The sequence below is a fragment of the Protomyctophum bolini genome (assembly GCF_963924005.1).
Source record: "Protomyctophum bolini genome assembly, chromosome: 14".
Taxonomy (NCBI): domain Eukaryota; kingdom Metazoa; phylum Chordata; class Actinopteri; order Myctophiformes; family Myctophidae; genus Protomyctophum; species Protomyctophum bolini.
This window is the reverse complement of record NC_137875.1, coordinates 11,668,633-11,687,808: the sequence shown is the minus strand read 5'-3', so window position 1 is coordinate 11,687,808 and position 19,176 is coordinate 11,668,633. Positions and strand designations below refer to the sequence as shown.

Here is a 19,176-nt window from a genome sequence, read left to right as displayed (position 1 = left end):
GAAAAGGGTACAGTACCTGTCCTATCCTATGTGCACGATCCATGGCCTGCAAGTCCCTCATAGGGTTCCAGTCGTGTTCGACAAACACCACCGTATCTGCGCCCGTCAGATTGAGACCCAAACCGCCCACATGGGTGGTCAGCAGCAGCACGTCGATGGAGGGGTCATTATTAAACCTGAAACAAAGTGCGGTTAACAAACACTTTGATGAGGCGAGGAAGATTTCTGCAAATGCATTAAGAACATAACAAGACAGTCTTGACTCGACTTGACTGTCGATAGTGAATTATAGTAGTTTGAGAGCAAAGCCACACAAAACACCAAAATGCTGTGTTCAGTGGCAAAGCCACTATGGGACAAAAAATTACAGATAAATTGGATTCTTGTAAACTAGTGACAATGGTATGCATCTCCTTTTTCCAAGGGAAATTACCTTTATAAATACTTCACCTACGAGAACAAAAGTGTTTCACAAGAACAATGTTGGTGTAACTTCAAAGAGATTATAAAGAAAGATATAACTTTCACTCTAGACAACTTTCACTTTAACTTCACCAGGCATTTCTGGTCATTAGTTTGAAGCTAGAGGTGTTCTGCCACGACATTAAAAGAATAGAAAGTGCATGCATACAGTAAACCTAGTAACAGCACACATACAGCTGTTTTTCAAATCAAATAATCAAACGATTCCCAGGTGCAGTATGGCTGCAGCTCAGCAAATGCGGAGAACAGATTTCACTGCGACTGCGTTAACGTGTGTGACAAATCTTAAGACTTTGACTTAATAACCGGGAGCAATATATACATTTTTCGATTTCAGGACACAAAGCCACTGACCTGGACACTATGGAGTGGCGCTGGCCGGCCGGCACACTTCCGTCCAGCCTCAGGTAGGTGACGCTGGGCAGCTTGGGCTTCAGCAGGTCGTGCTCCACGATGTCCAGCATGCTCTTCAGCTGACAGAAGATGAGCACGCGGTGCTGGGCCACCACGGCCTCCGTGCCTCCGTCCACTGCCCCGCTGCCTCCCAGGCCGCAGTCCACCAGCAGCTGGACAACACAAAGACACTCCGTCAGGGCTGGGATTACAGCTCGTGGTGGACAGATTTAACCCATTCTGACCTGAGATCAGATTCTAAAATCCTGACAATTTTCTGAAAAAGCTATGTTTCTAGGTCAGTGGTTCTTTCATTTTTCAAAAATAGCAGACCTACAAGCTCGTAGCGCGCCACTCGGTGGCGCGCTATGAGCTTGTAGATCTGCTATTTTTCAATAGCTAAAGCATAACGTAATGCTTACACCAAAAGGGGTTCCCGCCAAAAATGGGTAAAAAATATATATATATATTGAGTCGAAAGTAATATTGCAAGAAACGCACAAAGAAAAGAGCCAGTCAGAATGGCCAGAACACGTCTGTAACTCAAGAGTTAAAGATCTATAAGGGTCCATTTGGTTAACAATTCTCCATCATTTAGCTGCATGGGGACCACCTGGAACCGCCTCAAGGACACCGTTGTTTTTGTCAGCAAATTTAGATTTTAGTCATAGTCTCTTGAATAGTTTATTTAGTTTTAGTCACAATTTTGTCACCTGAAATGTCTTAATGTTAGTCTAGTTTTATTCGACTAAATATCATAGGATTTTAGTAGACTAAATCTACAGTTGATTTAGTCGACTAAAATGTATTTTGACAGGCTTTGATGACTGATTGGCTATTTTCAGCATGCAACCACGTGTAAAATGACTTCTACTGGATCTCTAGCCCGCTATAGTGCTTCCTAATATTTTAGGCCGTGAAGGCGTCCTTGGTGTCATAGTAGGTCACAAACCCGTAGTTGTCCCGGTCACAGAAAACACACTAACGAGCCTACTACCTGGATTGGAACTAACAGCTCGACTGAGCTCTCCCCCCCAACACCCGGATTCAATCATCTCCTTCCCCGAGTGGGTACTTTCCCCGAGTGGGCACTTTCCCCGAGTGGGCACTTCCCCTGAGTGGGGGGAAGTGCACAGAATGCAGTCTTTATAGGCTGGTTTTACAAGTGTGCATTGCTTTTAAAAGAGCAACCTGGGGGTGTTGCCAGGATGCTCCAGTTATGAGCAAGGGTTGTTTTAGCACCGTTGTTGGCCCAGGAAGTCACACACAGAGCTTCCCAGGTTCAAAGACGGTGCATCTAGTTTTTATTTGTTGACGAAATTGTCAGTATATTTAGTCTTATTTTTTTGTCATCATAGCTTAGTTTCCATTTAGTTTTCGTCAGTGACGAAAACAACACTGCTCGATAAGGACCACTGGTTGAAAACCACCGTCTCGTACCTGTTTGAGTGCAGACAGTTTGGGAGCGTGCTGTAGGTCTCGCAGGCTGGTCTTCTGCTCTGCCAGCTGCTCTGTGACGCGCTTGTACTCGGGGTGCTGTGGGGTCAGCACCAGGGCTGGGTGGTTACACAGCTTCCGCAGGTACTGCAGAGCCTAGAAAGATACCATTACAATAGGCACACGTTTACCATGAAACAAAAAAACATTTGCGCAGAGGTGGGTTTCTAAATAGTTCATTGTGAACATAAAGTCCTACAGTATATATACAATATACGGATTATACGCTATACCGTACTGAAAACAAAAACCCACATAAGTACTTCAGTTCTCAAATGTTACTAATTAAGCGATTTAGTTAGCCAACTTCAATCCACAATAGGTTTCTGTTTGCTTGGATATACAAGTGTTGTGCCGCACTGCGAGCTTGTACATGTGCCATTTGTGAACATTAATAAAAAAGTTTGAAAAGCGTGAGAACTACCGATTTAGAAGGCATTTGTAGAATGGGCCTCAGGTCTTTAATGGGTTAGAATGCATCTCTCAGTTTTTAATTAAACTCGGTATAGGACACGAGACACGTCTTGTTGTGTACCTGGAACACGTGACCGGTTGCCTTCAGTTTGGGCTTCTCTTCTTCTTGCTCAGAGGGGTTGGAGATCGTGTCCTCCACATTGACCTTGGCTCTTGACTTGGCGAAGTCCTCATACAGTTGAACCTGCACAACAATTAATAAAACTGGTTAATTAGAGTTTTTACACTGGAGGGCTTGTTAAACTGAACAAGCACGGCATGATGACGTGAGTGGAAGAAAAGGATCACGTGCACAGGGCCCTGTCTTCTCTCCCCACTCTGATCCACTCCCATTGAAAAGGATCACGTGCACAGGGCCCTGTCTTCTCTCCCCACTCTGATCCACTCTCATTGAAAACTGCTCGTGCAGCGAGCTCTCCACAACAGCTTTTAACTTACAAACGGATAGTTGTGTACATGCTATGACTTTTCCCCCGATTCTACGACATCGGTGCGCGTGATTTGGTAGCACTCGTGCACGGAATTGAGCGACGGAAAAAGTAATCGCTATAAACCCAGGCACGCAATGAGTTTAACTAACAACAAAAAGGCTCTTCTTGATTATTCGTTTGATCCAGTCAAGTCAACAAATGGAACAACGGCCTAGAAAAGAATGCAGGGTTGCAGGCAGCACTAGTGGTACCTGTAGGGGACTCAGGGTGCAGTAGTAGTCCTGAATAATTTTGGGAGGGAGGTCCTGTAGCACATCTTCTTTCATCCTTCTCAGGAGGAAGGGTAACACCTGTCGATGAAGGGCCTCCATGGCCAGGACACCTAGGAGACCGCACAGAGTGGAAATGTCAACATGAGCACCACTTCTGGAAACTTCCAAATGGATTTTTATAATTTCATGAATTAATTCTGACTAAAGGCCTTTTCAGAGCAAGTGACGCATGAGTTGTGGCCTGGATCAGCGACAGGTCTGCTCATGAGGGGCTCGAAGAAAGAAAATGGCTCACCACAATCCAGGTCTCATCTCTCGTGTGCGTGTGCACAAAAAGGAGCAGGCGCGTGCGGAAAAAAATGCATGCCATATCATTGAAAATCAATTACGAGACCCGTCGGTCGCTCCCCGTCTGAAAAGGCCTCCACAGATTAACCAAGGCTGACCACCAGAGAGACAGGATCATCTTAACCAAGGCTGACCACCAGAGAGAAGGGATCATCCTCACCTGCCTCCTGCTCCCGTGATGAGCTCTTGGCATCGCGGCTGGCCAGGATGGGTTTTCCGTAGCGGGCGGCGAACTGGCGCTCCGTGCCCAGGAAGCCTGGCATGAGGAAGTCGAACAGGGACCACAGCTCCAGAACGTTGTTCTGAGGGACGAAGACATCCATCAGTGTCGTTTTTGGCAGCATATTTTGATTTTAGTTTTAGTCAGTCTCTTGAATAGTTTATTTAGTTTTAGTCACATTTTAATCACCTGGAATGACTTAGTGTTAGTTTTAGTCGACTAAATCTAGTTGATTTAGTCGACTAACATTTACTTTGGTGGGCCTTGATGTTGTCGTAATGACTGATTTTACACTTGCTGATAATAGCAGATCTACAAGCTCACAACGCGTCGCGAGCTTGTAGATCTGCTATTCTCAGCATGCAACCAAGTGTAAAATGACTCATACTGGATCTCCTGTCCACTAGTCCCCTTCCTAGCATTTTAGTCTAGTTTTTAGCTGTTGACGAAATTGTCAATACATCAGTCTTAGTCATCATAGCTTAGTTTTCATTTAGTTTCCATTTAGTTTGTCAGTGAAAAAAGGTAGTCAACAAACATTTTTCTTCTTAGTTTTAGTCGACGAAAACACCGACATCGATGTATACGTACGTCACAACAACCCATGCAAGACCTCCCACGAGCAAATCATTATCCAATCTCTAAGGACCGACTAAAAATGTATTCAATTATTTTAATAAACAATACAACCACAGCATGTGCAAATGTTTTATCATTCTACTCAAAGAACAAAAAGGACAGTATAAAAACAGATAAAAAGGTTATGAAGTCTGGTGGCCTCTTTACCTGGATGGGCGTTCCTGACAAAATGATTCTGAAGTTGGCAGCCAGCTGCTTGATGGCCTTGGAGAGCTTGGTCTTCCCGTTTTTAATAATGTGACCTTCGTCGAGGATACAGTAATTGAATTTTATATTTCTGAAAATAAAGAATGTTGTCATTACTTACTAGATTGTGGTAGACATTAATCCCAAGTGCAAAGATAGAGTGCTGATAGATACTGTAACTCACCTAAAAAAGTCGATGTCATTTCTGACAACATCGTAAGAGGCTACTACAAGATTGTGCTTTTTCACCTGATGCTGCAACCTGGGAATGAAAACATATACAGTATATCATAGTAAGATGTGAAAGTAGGAAGAGTTATTCTGTGTGCAATAGAGCCCATCGCAGGTCCAATATTAATTTTGACAGACAAATAACATCCCTGCATTTACTGGACAGACATGTCTTACCGGACTCGTTCCGTAGGGGGCCCAGTGTAATGCAGGGGGTTGAGGTACTCTTTGGTGCAGAACTTGTTCACCTCGTCCACCCAGTGGCCCGTCAGGGTGGGAGGGCATACCACCAGGGACGGCAGGGGGTTGCTGTCCGCCGCCTTGGTTCTGGCATATTCCTGTGTCCTGAAACACACACAAGCAGCCAAATGTTGTTTTTAATGTTGCCATGCAAATGTCCTGCTTAGCCGAGTAAAAATGCAATTAGAGTGCACAATCTGCTGATTTACCCATCAAACCAGTGCTATGATGCGAGCGGTGCAGTACCTGAGGTAGTGGTCCCCTGCCAGGATGCAGATGGACTGCAGGGTCTTGCCCAGACCCATGTCGTCACACAGGATGCCATGCAGCTTGTACTTGTTCAGGAAGGACAGCCAGTTCACTCCGTCCTGGACGAGGAGAGAGGGGGGAGGGGGAGGTGATTCATGAATAAAAGCTGCAAGAGCGGCGTGACCATTTACGCAAACCCGAAGGAGATTCCGCATTCACAACACATCTAGTGTAGTCATTATTCAGTCACAAGCTATAATTAGTATTTTTTCTTTGATTGGATACATGTATAAAACCCAAAGACAGACTTCTCAGGCATGTCATACTGTAGGTGAAAAAAATAGTAGCATAACAATGCGTTGAGGACGTAGATATGCCATTTATTTTCTGAACTATAATTATTGTGTGACATTGTCATACTAAAAAGCTACACGGTTACTGCCCGACAGCAATGATAGGTTCCTTGTGAGCACCTGGACCCAGATTTACAGTATCCAAATCCATCTCGCCATGCCTCTCCTCTCTCTCTGCCCTTGGTTTCCCGTCACTCTAAAAATGACCCACCCGTCAAGTACTGTACGCTGAAAATAAATCTGAAAAGATAAATCAATGCAGCAATTTATTTCCCAGACAGCTGAAGCTGGTGTGTCATGACTTCACAAGGTTCACATGCACCATAATTAAGAGGTAGAGCTGCCGTCTTGGAATCGGGAGGTTTTCGGTTCGATCCCCGTCTGTTTACTGACATATCCTTGAGCCAAGAACCACTAACTGCTCCCTATGAGCAGGAGGGTGCCTTGCATTGCTTCCACTGCCGTCGGCCCGTCGGTGTGTGAAATACTATAAGTGTTTTGGAGAAAGGCTCTATATAAATGCAGTCCATTTACCAGAAAAAAGCCATGGCAGACTTGGCAGTCAAAAAAAAGACCATTCATAACCAGGTACTGCTACTATAAAGATGATATAGTTTTAAAATGTGTTCTAACTCAAGTGGATGCCAGGGTTCACGCCACAACTTTAATAAAGACTGAACGATGTAGTCATAGTTATCGTTATAGTGCTTGGTGTGAACGGCCATTTAGTCAGGAAAAAAATTGTATTTTGTACATTTCAGTACAGTACATTTCAAATGATGAATGTCTGTTACGACCATCAAACATCTTTGTTGTTAGATTAGATGTAGTACATAACTGCTACTGTAGTTGGGGGTGATCCGGAGCCGATAAAAACAGGTTCCGATCCGATATAAACCTACCCGGTCCGAAAGACCCGTTACACCCGTGGTGTGTTATTTTCACCGTGACTGTGATTATGAGACTGAACACTGAACGTCAGCATCGCCCCCGCCTCTACAAAGGAGCACTGAAAATAGCCGATCTACAAGCTCGCAATGCGTCACAAGACTCGCATGGTTAAGTACAGTTTGCACAGCCTTCCCAGTCAGGTGTTTCTTCAGCGAAGATGTTCCCGTCTGCTACATGTCGTAAGTAAGCAGTGAGTCACACTTTGTGCATTTATCAGCACCAACATTGTTACCGTCCGCATCGACAATGACAACAAAACTGTCCCAGACATCCGACTTCCCTTTAGGAAATTGCACGCTGTAATCGTGCAATCGTCCAAATGCTCGAGGCGTGTATTTTAGAACATAATTACAACGCAGATGAACGCACGCATAACCATAATATGTCTATTTTCAAAACCCATTTTTAAAGTTGAAAGGTTTAATATAATAAAGCTCGGGTCCTGCACGGGCATTTCGGGTATTCTGCATTTCAGATGCCCGAAACGAGACCCGCAGCTTTGAAATGGAACAGACCCTTTCCCCGACGGCACGTCAATATCTCGGGTATTCGGGTCCTCTAACAAGTACCCCAACGACGTATACTCCGTCTATATAATGGTTGAGGCCTATGGAAGCTTTTAACATTCCTATAGCAACGCCCCACCGTTCCAAATATGGGAATTTGTGCATACATTCAGAATGGGTTTCCCAAATTCCCATGTCGTAAAGTACAAACAACAGTAATAGCATTTCAGCTGGCTAACTCTGCAGAACACCATTAAGTAGATGGATGGCTGGGTCAGCTTCGCTCCCAGCATAAAGCATTTACAGAACCAACCGACACACGGGCCCACCCATCCGTTCCACTGCTTTAAAATGTGGCCCGTCAAGAAAGCCCTCCCGTTGTCAGCATTCTCCAATATCTCTTTCGACTCGGCTCTCTCTGCAGCAGTCAAAAATTCGAAAAATCTGTGTCTAAGATGCACAGCGCTGAGTTGTTTAACTTGTTACAACAAAGAGGGAGTCATCTTTCACCCACTATTGGAGGACAGAGGGAGTCATCTTTCACCCACTATTGGAGGACAGAGGGAGTCATCTTTCACCCACTATTGGAGGACAGAGGGAGTCATCTTTCACCCACTATTGGAGGACAGAGGGAGTCATCTTTCACCTACTACTGGAGGAAATGTCAAAAGAATAAAAATTAACACAAACACACCTGCTGGTACTTCCTGAGTTCGGCTTTAATGGGAACGGGGATCTTGTAGTTTTCCAACTTCCTGCCGTCAAGCAGTTGCTCCAGGAAGTGGCGTTCCCTGGCCTTCTGGCGAATTAGCTCAGCAGACATGGCCGGAGGGTCCGGTATGCCTGCCTGAACGGACCATGAAAAGAGCAAACACGTTATCTCGTGTATTATCGAGTATTATTTAAGACCATTAGAAGCAAGGGTGGCATTAATTGGTCCTCAATGTAGAGAAAACGTGCATGCAGAAGTTTTCACGGTAGCAATTGGACACTGTGTGTCCAATTGGACAATTGGACACACAATCACCTGGCTCATGATTTGGGGCATTTTGTTCAAAACGGGCCATACCTGCAAATTTTAGATGCCAACCACGATAGATTAGAAATAAATCACACAGATCGACTATCATGTGTACCGACTTGTGTGATATTTGGATAAGATCTATAGGACGAATATAGTCCTATAGCGTTTTGGTACGTGCCAATAAAAAAGTGGAAATGTGAGTACTTTGTCCTTTTGGATGCACTACCTTTTTGGGGATTTTTTGTAATACTCTCTCCCCATGCCTTCAGCCTGGCGGAGACAATAAAGCACTAGTGTGGTGTGTACCTCCAGGGGCAGCAGGCGGATGAGCGTGGCGAAGCACTGCGTGGCCATGAAGCGGATGCTGTCACTGGGGTCACTCATGCGGCCCAGCACCGGGACCACCAGCAGCACAATGTAGGGCACGATGTCCACATCCAACTGTTCCATGACACCTGGAGGGACGCCAGTCAAGGAGGGCAACACCACTACTACTACTACTACTACTACTGACTTTTTCTGATTCTAACAAACGCCTTCTAAATACTGACCTAGGTTTTCTGAAAATGTTCAAAAACGTTATGCTGCTAATATACTCTACATACAACACAACCCCAAGAACCCTAAAAAGGGTTCCCGTCCTGAAGGTGTAAAAACACCCAAAAGGGGTTCCCGCCCAGAATGGGTAAAGCAATGTGGTGCATCAACACAGTAACAGTTGCATACATTTACACCAGGGAGCTGCTGCCCCATGCACAGGCTACCGAGCAGCTCCACCAAGCTCTGCTGGAGGATATTATAGACGCTGAAGGGGATAAACAACTGTAGTCATTCAGAAAGAAAAAGAGCATTTCCCCATTCACTTTCAGAACTTATTATTCACCTACATAGCGCTGCTATGAAAAAGGTAGCGACGGTTCAATAGTCTGTGGACCGAGTCCAGTAATTAAAATGTTCAGTGTAAAAGGATACAGGCCATGGCCTCGATGGCGCCTTCCTGCTTGGTGCAGTCCTCGATGGCGGCCAGCCAGGGCAGCACGTGCTCCAGGAAGTGGTTCATGGTCTCCAGCGTGGCGATCTTACTGAGCACGCCCACGCAGCGGGCTGCCATGTGGCGCACGGCCGTGTACGGGTGCTGCAGGCAGGTGAAGAGGTGGGGCAGGTACTGCAGCAGCTACAGTTCAACACAGGGAGCCAAGGAGAAGACAATGGGCTCTATGCACACACGCCATTTTGGAAAAGAACTTGGGGCACCTTCCCTACTTGTGTTATACCGCTGATACCAATTAAGTCTCCGTTCCATTCTGGTCAACCTAAACAGAGTCAGGGACAGGGTGCTTCTATAGTGCCGACGTTTGCGAACCACTGCACACTAAATGGATCAGAGCCTTAATTAGTTTCATCGGTAATTAGTTTCATCGGTAACACCTGTGAAGGAAGTAGGGAGGCGGCACGAAAGTAGTACGAGCTAATCTGTGTGCATGGAGCTCATTACAATCAAAATGGGAGTTGAAGATATAGATGTTCCACATCATTAGTTATAGAATTCTTACCAGATGTTTGAGTTCTGAAGCCATGGCCCCGGCCGTGACCTCTAGGACTTGGAGAGAGTTGACCAGTTCCTGAGCGGCAGCATCTCCTCTCTCTAGCTGGGCCTGCACATCTACAGTAACATTGATTCACAGTACAGACCACATCAATGGGCAATTTATGAGTCTATATAAGCAGTTAATCCAAACATCTCAACCCCAATTAGATATTTAGGGTGAGATTTCCCCATAAGATTACTGTATTGTACAATATGCAGATGAACACACTAGAAACAAACATAATTATGCCTTATCAATACATGGCAAGATTTGTTTTTAGTTTTTTTGTGCACAAACCACCGGGAAGCAGTACCTAAAATGTATTCATAATTAAAATAATACAGTTGAGAACAGGCGCAACACTCTTAACAATGAAATGAATGTTATAATCTTTAATTAAAAAGGTGACAGGTCTATGGGATTCGAACAACCATCATGATCAAGCATCCAAGTTTAGGAATAGGGTTACGTTTTGGCACCGTTTTACTGAGGTTAACCATAATTTACTTAGGTTACTTTAGGAATACCAGGCTGAGCAGTTCCGCCGGCTGTACGCCCGGCCCGAGTTGGTAAATGGGCGACTTTGTTGGTATTCTGTAGGTTGGTGCCTTGCATGGTTTCCTCTGCCATCGGTGTATGGATGTGTGTGTGTGAAGACATTTGTAGAATCGTGCTCAGGTCTAAATGAATAATTGTTGCTAGCATCAACTCAGGTCATTTACCAATGGTTTGGTCATCATCCACCGCGGTGGTCAGCGGCCCCACCATGGTCTCCCACAGGTATGGCAGAGACCTGGTGAGCTCTCGACCAAAGTGCCTGGCGATGGTCGTCAGGGAGAACTCTGCTCCTCGTCTCTGTACGAGACACGGCTTCTTACTCTGAAAGAACCACATGGAGAAGGAGATGCATGTCAAATGAACCCACTAAGACCTGGAACACCATCTGTGACACCTTAGCTTTAACCCATTTAGACCCGAGGACGATTCTACAAATGCCTTCTAAATCCAGACAGTTTTCTGAAAAGCCCATGTTTCTATGTCAGTCGTTCTCAATCATTTTCATCTCAAGGACCCTCAGAAATATATGTATTTGCTTGCCGGCCCCAGCTGAAAATATGTTGTTCCAGGGACCCCCCCCCCAGAAGCAAAGATAAGAGTTAAAAAAATAAAAACGTTGACTCTGAAAGCATACATTCAATGATTTGCGCCACATTTTCACGATTTTTCAAAAATAGCAGACCTACAAGTTCGTAGCACACCACTTGGTGGCGCACTATGAGCTTGTAGATATGCTATTTTTCAATAGCTAAAAGTATAACAATGCTTAAAACACCAAAATGGGTTAAACCACTTTTTTATGTAGCTAAATCGTAGCTAAATCGTGAAAATGTGTGCAAATCTTTGAATATATATTCTTTCATGGCAACCGATTTTAACTCAAATCTTTGCTTCTGTGGGGTGCCTGGAACTAAATATTTTCAGATGGGGGTCTGCAGCCAAATGTAGATAATTCTGGGGGTTCTCGACATGAAAACGTTTGAGCACCACTGATGTGTTTTTCAGAAAACATTTTGTAGAATCTTTTCTCAGGTCTTTAAAACATTGGTGAAATAATAACTTGTCACCCTCATTAAGCCTCCTCCACCCACCTCATCGTTGTCCGTGTTGATGGTGGTGCCTGGGGGAAGTTCCATGGTGGAGGTCTTGGGGGCTTTGGGGACAGGCCCCCTCTTACTGGTGATGGCAAACGCTGCTCTCTGGTGGCGGTACAAGGTGATGATGCCTCTGGTTTTGTTGACCATGTGATGCGTGCAGTCTTTCTCCAACCCACCAGCTAACAAGGGGGAAAAAATGGGGAGGAGAATTGTCAGTCCCAGCCAGGAAAATGTTATGGTACGATGGTAGTGCTAAATCGTTTTCTTGGCAATCTATGTACCACTTTGTTTGTACCACTTTGATCTTGCACTTTGTTAGTTACTCTGATCTTGCATTTCACTCTGGATAGGAGTGTGTGCTAAATGCCAAAATTGTACATTGTCCTATAATGTGGCCTGTGAGCAATGTTGGCTATATCCATATTTAATTTCAGACAGTATATGGATGTCCCCAATATTTAAAGCTTAAACACTAATCACTCTACTTAAAATACCCTGTGTGTACCTTTAACGGTTTCCTGCACGGCCGGCACGGGGCAAGCGGAGGACGGTGTGGCGCTTTGGTCGGCGCATATGGAGGCGCAGAGGTTCTTGACGATCTTGGAGTTGGGGCAGGGCGTGCGGCCGCTGCACTGCTGCAGCAGCTTGGCGATGAAGGAGGCGGCGTAGCCCTGGATCAGGGTGTTCTCCTCGCGCTTCACCGACTCCATCAGGGGCCTCACCAGCGGGTTGAGCTTGTCGGGCAGCGCCCGCAGGTTGACCAGGGCGCAGGCCGTGAACATGTGCACCCTCAGGTGGAGCAGCTGCCACTCAGCGTTGGTCTCCGCCACCGTGGCCGCGGCCTGCTGCCGCTTGCCGTCCAGCGGCTGCCACTGCTTGGACTTCATGTTCAGGTCGGCCGTCACGTCCGTGAAGATGGTGGTCACCTGTAGGGCAGAGGATGGGCGACGGTTTTACCATGATAGGGCCACTTATGTTTACACACTCACTCCATGACTGTCGTAGCAAAAATAGCCGATCTACAAGCTCAAAACACGTTGCATCGCGAAATATACGGAAAGTTGGGTCACTAAATAAATGTAACTTCAATGAAAGAAAATGAATGAGGGCATAAAAGGTTTTGGCCAACCAACAGAATGTTAGGGGACCGTACCCAAGTTCCCTCAGCCCTATGTTCCCTCAGCCCTATGTTCCCTCAGGCCTATGTTCCCTCAGGCCTATATGTTCCCTCAGCCCTATACGTATGTTCCCTCATTCCAAAACAGACAGGGGGGGGTGGGGGGGCTGTAAGGCATCGATTATACTATAATGCTACCCATACAGTAGTTCACCCTGCAGCAACAGAACACATTACAGATACCAAGTTACAGCAATGACACTACTGCATGGGGTCTAGTCTACTTTGTTATAGCAAATGCTCCACAACAACACAGTGAAACAGTGAACAGTGAAACATTCCTTAAACAGTACTTAATTATCTGTTTTGAATCTCAGGTATGTTTCCATTGCATAGTTGTCTCATCAACCTAGAGTACACACCTTAATGAACTGACACCAACTATTTAAGCTACGTTGACAAACACAAAACTAGTTTAGCTTGTAGAACATCCTGTCTCCTCATGTCCCCAAGTAACACTGTCCTCTGAAAGGCCATCTGCAATAACCTAATATTAAGTATACTGCTCACCCATTCAGCTTTGCAGCTAAGTGTCCCTTTCTCGGACTGCAACTGTAGCCTACTTACTGTATAAGACGGAAGACCCATTTATTGAAATCCCAAACATGGAATATACTTGGACCATGCATTATGCCACATATAATGCCTGTCTGGACGGCCACCTGCCAGTATACAGTGGATAACTTCCCAGTCTTTCTGGGTAAGTTGGGTGACTATATAGCTATTTTTACCCTGAAATCCCAATTTTGGGCATGTCATTATAGGCTAAGAAGAAAGGACAATTGCTGATCTACAAGGTCACAACATGCCGTAATGTGTTGTGAGCTTGTAGATCAGCTTTTCCCCAAAAATAAGTTTTGATAAATGACTTATTTTAAAATGTGTAGCGCAGTGGAATAGAGTAGACACTATGACACGTCAAGAGTCAATTAGTACTATAGGCTATACATTTGTGTTCTGGTAATATCATTGATCACTTGTTTTGCATGTCCGTGGCAAAAATAAAATATTAATGGAAACGTCCATCACATTCACAAGCTTGCAAAGTGATTTCCCCGGGTGCAGATAGCTGCTGTATTACCATGGTTATTGGTGGTGGTGGCAATATTAATAATTTTAGTCTGAATATATCAAATCCTGTTTTGAGGATCACACAAGAATAGCATCACTTTATGGACAAAATAACACCCAATTACACTCCATGAAATAGTTTGAAAAAGGAAATATTTCTATATCAGTGGTTTTCAGATAACTGTCGTGAATTAGAATCAATTTTGTAGAATCCGGTCTCTGGTCTTAATATCTCCGAGTCATAACCTCATCAAGGAACTATGAGGACAGAGGGGTCGTCCCTATGTTCCCTCAGCCCTATGTTGTCCCATTCCAAAACAGACCCTATGTGCCCTCAGCCCTATGTTGTCCCATTTCCAAAACAGACCCTATGTTCCCTCAGCCCTATGTTCCCTCAATCCGATAAGTGTAATAAATGTAATAGTGTAATAAGTATAATAGTGTAATAAGTATAATAGTGTATAGTGTAATACAGACAGCATTTTTTTCCCCAAAAAATGCATTGAGGGCTTATTTTAGGGAAAATAGCCAATAATGCACTTCTGCACAAAATAACACCTGGAATAAAGGTGAGGTGAAATAAAGGTAAGAAAGCCTTCTAGCATGGAATTCTCCTTTAAGGATTTAAGTTTTCTCGTGTGTGTGTGTGTGTGTGTGCACGTGTCCAAGCCTCACCAAATCGTTGGCTTGGTCGATGGTGAAGACGCTACAGTTGAGGCGGTCTCCGACGTCTATCTGAGCGTCGGCCAGGAGGGCGATGAGCTGCTTGCACTCGTTCTGCATGCGGGTGAAAGGAATGGCGATCTCGTCGTAGTACAGCTGCTCTGAGAGGATGGCCAGCAGACGAGGCTGAACCATGGACGACACCACCTGACACTCCTGTGGAGAGACCAGCTGAAATGAGCTTACTTGAACACTCTAAGACGAAAAATGTTCATCGACTACCTTTGTCCACTGACGAAAAATAAATGGTAAACTAAATGAAAACTAAGCTATGGAGCTAAGACTAAATATACTGACAATTTCATCAACAAATATAAGCTAGACTAAAATGTTAGGAAGGGACTAGTGGAAAAGAGATCCAGTATAAGTCATTTTACAATTAGTTAAGTAGAAAGGAAGGACACAAAGAGCATTTATTTAAGAAGCAATGTTTCAGTCTTGCGACCTTCCTCAGGCCTGAATGTCCAAAAAACTATCTAAAAGAAAGAAGAGATCAAGCAATTAAGTGGAAAGAGTGGAAATAGCTGACAGTGAAGAAATTCTTCTAATCAGCCCAGGCCAGCCGGTGGTCAGTGGCTGATTTAAACTGCAGCCCCAACCCGATACATTATAATCCTTAATAACTAAACCTGCACTTGGCCGATATAAAGTCTTCCAGTGGCAAAATAGTTAATCACGTACCTTCTGCAGCGATTGCCCACTCACACAGCACCTAGGCCCACCCATCACGTACCTTCTGCAACGAGGCCCACTCACACAGCACCTCGGCCCACCCATCACGTACCTTCTGCTACGAGGCCCACTCACACAGCACCTAGGCCCACCCATCACATACCTTCTGCAACGAGGCCCACTCACACAGCACCAGGGACACGGCGATGCGCTGCAGGGCGGACTTAGAGTTGAGGTGGAAGAGCAGCAGCTGGCTCAGGGACTCGGCCGGGCGGATGTCCTGGGACGCGTCGTTGAGGTGAGGGTCACAGATGCACCGGCACAGAGCCCCCAGCAACCTGGAATGGCAGGAGGGTTACATGTAGGGATGGTCCCTCCCGACCACCTGATCCCATTCAGATATCAGCAGATATCTGTTTCCCGATCCGATATTTATATTTCCTATAGAACACTTATGCCATATCACAATAGTACAACGTTTTTCTGTAGTTAATTAATCTCAATTAAAGCGTTAAAGTCCCGGCCCTACTACAAACTCATCTCTTGATTATTATTACAGATTATTACGATGGGAATCTCGCATAGCTACGAGCTGTGCATTGGCACTGCCCTCACAATTTCATTTGATTACAATTCACCAGGTAACGATTCGATTCTACGATGCTTGACGATATATGACGCTTTTCTATGTTACTGCACAACATGGCAACTTTTTCATCAGCAAGCAGTCAGATATTATAATACTGTACATATTATATCATACTATAATTCAGCGAATGTCTGAATGTCTGAATTTCTGAATGTCACTGACAGAGCGTTATCTCATCATTGACTGCACGAATCACTCCCACTTTTCACACAGGCATGGACCATGATTATATGGAGGTCTTAACAGAGCCCTTTTTTCGATTTGACACATTAATGATTAATAATGAATTTATTAGTGAATAAAAACAGCCGTTTACAGCCGTTTACAGCCGTGGTCTTTGTACGTGGTCTATCTCCGACCGAGCCACACTATTAGCACACATCTCTCCATGCCAAAAAATTCTGCACGCTCCCAGAAGTGACCTAGGCTACTTTTTACAGACGCAACTGTCATATTTACTGTACAAATATTGTTTTTACATCACCACACGATCCCATGGGCAATGCGCCTGGGTGCAGTACCCCCCGCGGCCACAAGATGGGGCAAATATCTCACAACGGGTAAGGGCTAGTACAATATAATTCAAAAATATATATGTTCAGTATATTATCATTATATATAATTATATTTAGGCTTCCATTATCGATTAAGTCACATTGTTGCATTGCAGCACGGCCGAATGGCAATGCATTGATGAATCGACTTTTGACACCACTAAATGTACTGTATGCAGAATAAATTAAAAAAAACCTACTTGGCAGCCATGAGGCGCGCGCGGATCACCACATAGTCCCTGGTCATCGGGTCATCAGACACCGTCTCTGCTCCTGCCATGTACTCCTGCACGGTCTCCTTCACCTGAATGGTCCCTTGGAGGTGGGGTTTTGCGCCGGCCTTATCCTGGTCACAGTCAATCAAATGGCATCGACATCAGACAGACGGCAGCACAACGTGTACCGATGTGGAGTTCGTTTGCACCAAAATGTAAATGTGAACAGTCTACCGCTTCGACTGGAAAGCTGGGTTGTCTGGACCAGTGGTTTTCAAATTCCAACGCTTTTCATATTGCCGAATATCATTTCGCCATTTGAGCCACTGGACCCAAGAATATTTTGTTGTCGTTGGGATACAATTTTTGTCCACAATTCCATAGCAAACAATCAAAATAACAATTCTTCTACATTCTCAATTGTGTAGACTTCTTATGAATTAAGTAATGCAGATGTTTAACAATAATCGAACTCTTGAGAGCGTAAAATGGGGGATAAGCGGGAGCAGTACATTTCCTTTGCAGCGGGCCTTGACTTCCAGCAGCATGTTGATGTCTATGGGGATGTGGGAGGCCTGCATCATGAGACACAGCCAGGCGCCCATCCACGGACAGCTGGCTGCCACCACGTACTGCTGGGGGGCCCGACGGAGCAACTCCATCCACACCTAGGAATACAAACCACAGGGAGCTTAGTGTTGATTTATTTTTTACAGCTAATTCTGATTTAGTTTTAGCCATATTATTTTGGGGGGAAAGAATCATTTTAGTTTGTCATGTTTTAGTCACGTGAAATGTTTTAGTTAGCCTAGTTTTTTGTTCGGCGGGCCTTCGTAATGTTTTGGTTTTTTTTTACACTGAAAATAGCAGATCTACAAGCTCACAACGTGTCGCGCTGAGATAAGTTGTGAGCATGTAGATCTGCCATTTTCAGCGTGCAACCAAACTGGATTTCTTCTCCACTAGTCCCTCTCCTAACATCACACGTCTAGTTTTTTATTTGTTGAGGAAATTGTCAATATATTTAGTCATCATAGCTTAGTTTTATATTTAGTATTAGTTCATCAGTGAAAAAGGGTAGGCAAGTTCTAGTCGTCAGTTTTTAGTCATGGAAATCAACATTACAGGGAGCTCAGCACACCGTCCACAAGAACATATGTCAAAATCCAATATGTCTTTGCCTAAATTATAAACCCAATACGCCACACATCTGCCCTATGTTTGTGAATCTAAATCTCTGTTCACTTCTGGCGGGATGACCCAGAAACTGGAAGGAGCGTCATTCTTCTGAAAAACCAAATCATTTACAGTACCGGTAGTAGTACATCTTGTCAATGCGAACTATGACCCCACAATGGCATTTTATGCTGGACTTGACTCCTCCATCTGCCAACTAGACAGCTGATATTACATTAACAGAGCAAGAGAGAGCGTGATTTAAGTTTAGTTTTTATTTGAAATATTTAAATTAAAACTGTAACCGCAAAATAATAAGTCCAAGTGAGCACATGTCAGAGGCCTCTCTGTGTTTTGTCTCTTATACGAGCTTGGAAAACATTCGGTCCAGTTAAACTTGGTAGTGGGCCATTCGATTTGAATGAGCTCGCACAGTAACATATGAAATGCCTGCTGGCTGTGCAGATAATGGAGATGGAGAGAGATAAGGCATACATCTCTGTGTGGACTGTGGAGTTTGTCTGGAAGCAGGAGGAGGAAATGGCATACAGAACACTGCTGCTGACGGTTTGCAGCAGACAGTGAGGGCGTGACTGTCTGTCTACCCGTTTGATTAGACAATGGGGAGTCCATCAGATACCAAATAGATCATTATAGGCTGCTCCCAACCCTGCATGGTCTGCCAATAACTGGAACCCTATAACAGTGTTGATTTTGATGTTAGTTTTAGTCATAACCTCTTGAATAGTTTATTTCGTTTTGGTGACATTTTTGTCACCTGGAATGTCTTAGTGTTCAGTGTCTAGTTTTAGTCGACTAAATCTACAGTTGATTTAGTGGACTAAAATGTGTTTTGGCGGGCCTTGATGCCGCCGGCCCGTAATGACTGATTTTACACTGGATGAAAATAGCACTCCAAAAATGGAAAATAGCGAGTATACTCGTCTAGAGCACCTCGCGTAATTATTTAATAGGACGAGTATACACATGCTTAGCATCAAATGTGTTAGTCACTGTACCAATGCTGTGATGTACTCTTGCATGACAAAATGGGTTAACTAACTTCTCACAACCTTCAAGTCACTGGAGGGAAACGGAGTAAATCAATGTGTTGTTTATTTTTTTTTATCCCACGATTTTGTAACCCATTTTTCACCCCTGTGCCAATCATCTACTGTGATCCTGGGCTCTACACACC

The 19,176-nt window shown here is 44.5% G+C and overlaps 1 protein-coding gene across 1 annotated transcript in view; it reads right to left on the bottom strand.

The window, feature by feature from the left end:
• btaf1 (BTAF1 RNA polymerase II, B-TFIID transcription factor-associated) overlaps positions 1-19,176 on the bottom strand; it is a 36,093-nt gene that overhangs the window by 2,602 nt on the left and 14,315 nt on the right. The window contains exons 16-36 of the mRNA XM_080781344.1: positions 17,315-17,470; positions 16,788-16,933; positions 15,548-15,722; positions 14,665-14,868; positions 12,247-12,667; positions 11,736-11,920; positions 10,809-10,965; positions 10,051-10,160; positions 9,470-9,671; positions 8,804-8,952; positions 8,168-8,320; positions 5,661-5,782; positions 5,352-5,519; positions 5,128-5,205; positions 4,905-5,034; positions 4,059-4,200; positions 3,530-3,660; positions 2,909-3,031; positions 2,317-2,469; positions 838-1,049; positions 17-176 (exon numbers count right to left, since the gene is read on the bottom strand). Of these exons, the coding sequence (XP_080637470.1) occupies positions 17-176; positions 838-1,049; positions 2,317-2,469; positions 2,909-3,031; positions 3,530-3,660; positions 4,059-4,200; positions 4,905-5,034; positions 5,128-5,205; positions 5,352-5,519; positions 5,661-5,782; positions 8,168-8,320; positions 8,804-8,952; positions 9,470-9,671; positions 10,051-10,160; positions 10,809-10,965; positions 11,736-11,920; positions 12,247-12,667; positions 14,665-14,868; positions 15,548-15,722; positions 16,788-16,933; positions 17,315-17,470 (3,477 nt within the window). The remainder of the gene's footprint in view (positions 1-16; positions 177-837; positions 1,050-2,316; positions 2,470-2,908; positions 3,032-3,529; positions 3,661-4,058; positions 4,201-4,904; positions 5,035-5,127; positions 5,206-5,351; positions 5,520-5,660; positions 5,783-8,167; positions 8,321-8,803; positions 8,953-9,469; positions 9,672-10,050; positions 10,161-10,808; positions 10,966-11,735; positions 11,921-12,246; positions 12,668-14,664; positions 14,869-15,547; positions 15,723-16,787; positions 16,934-17,314; positions 17,471-19,176) is intronic.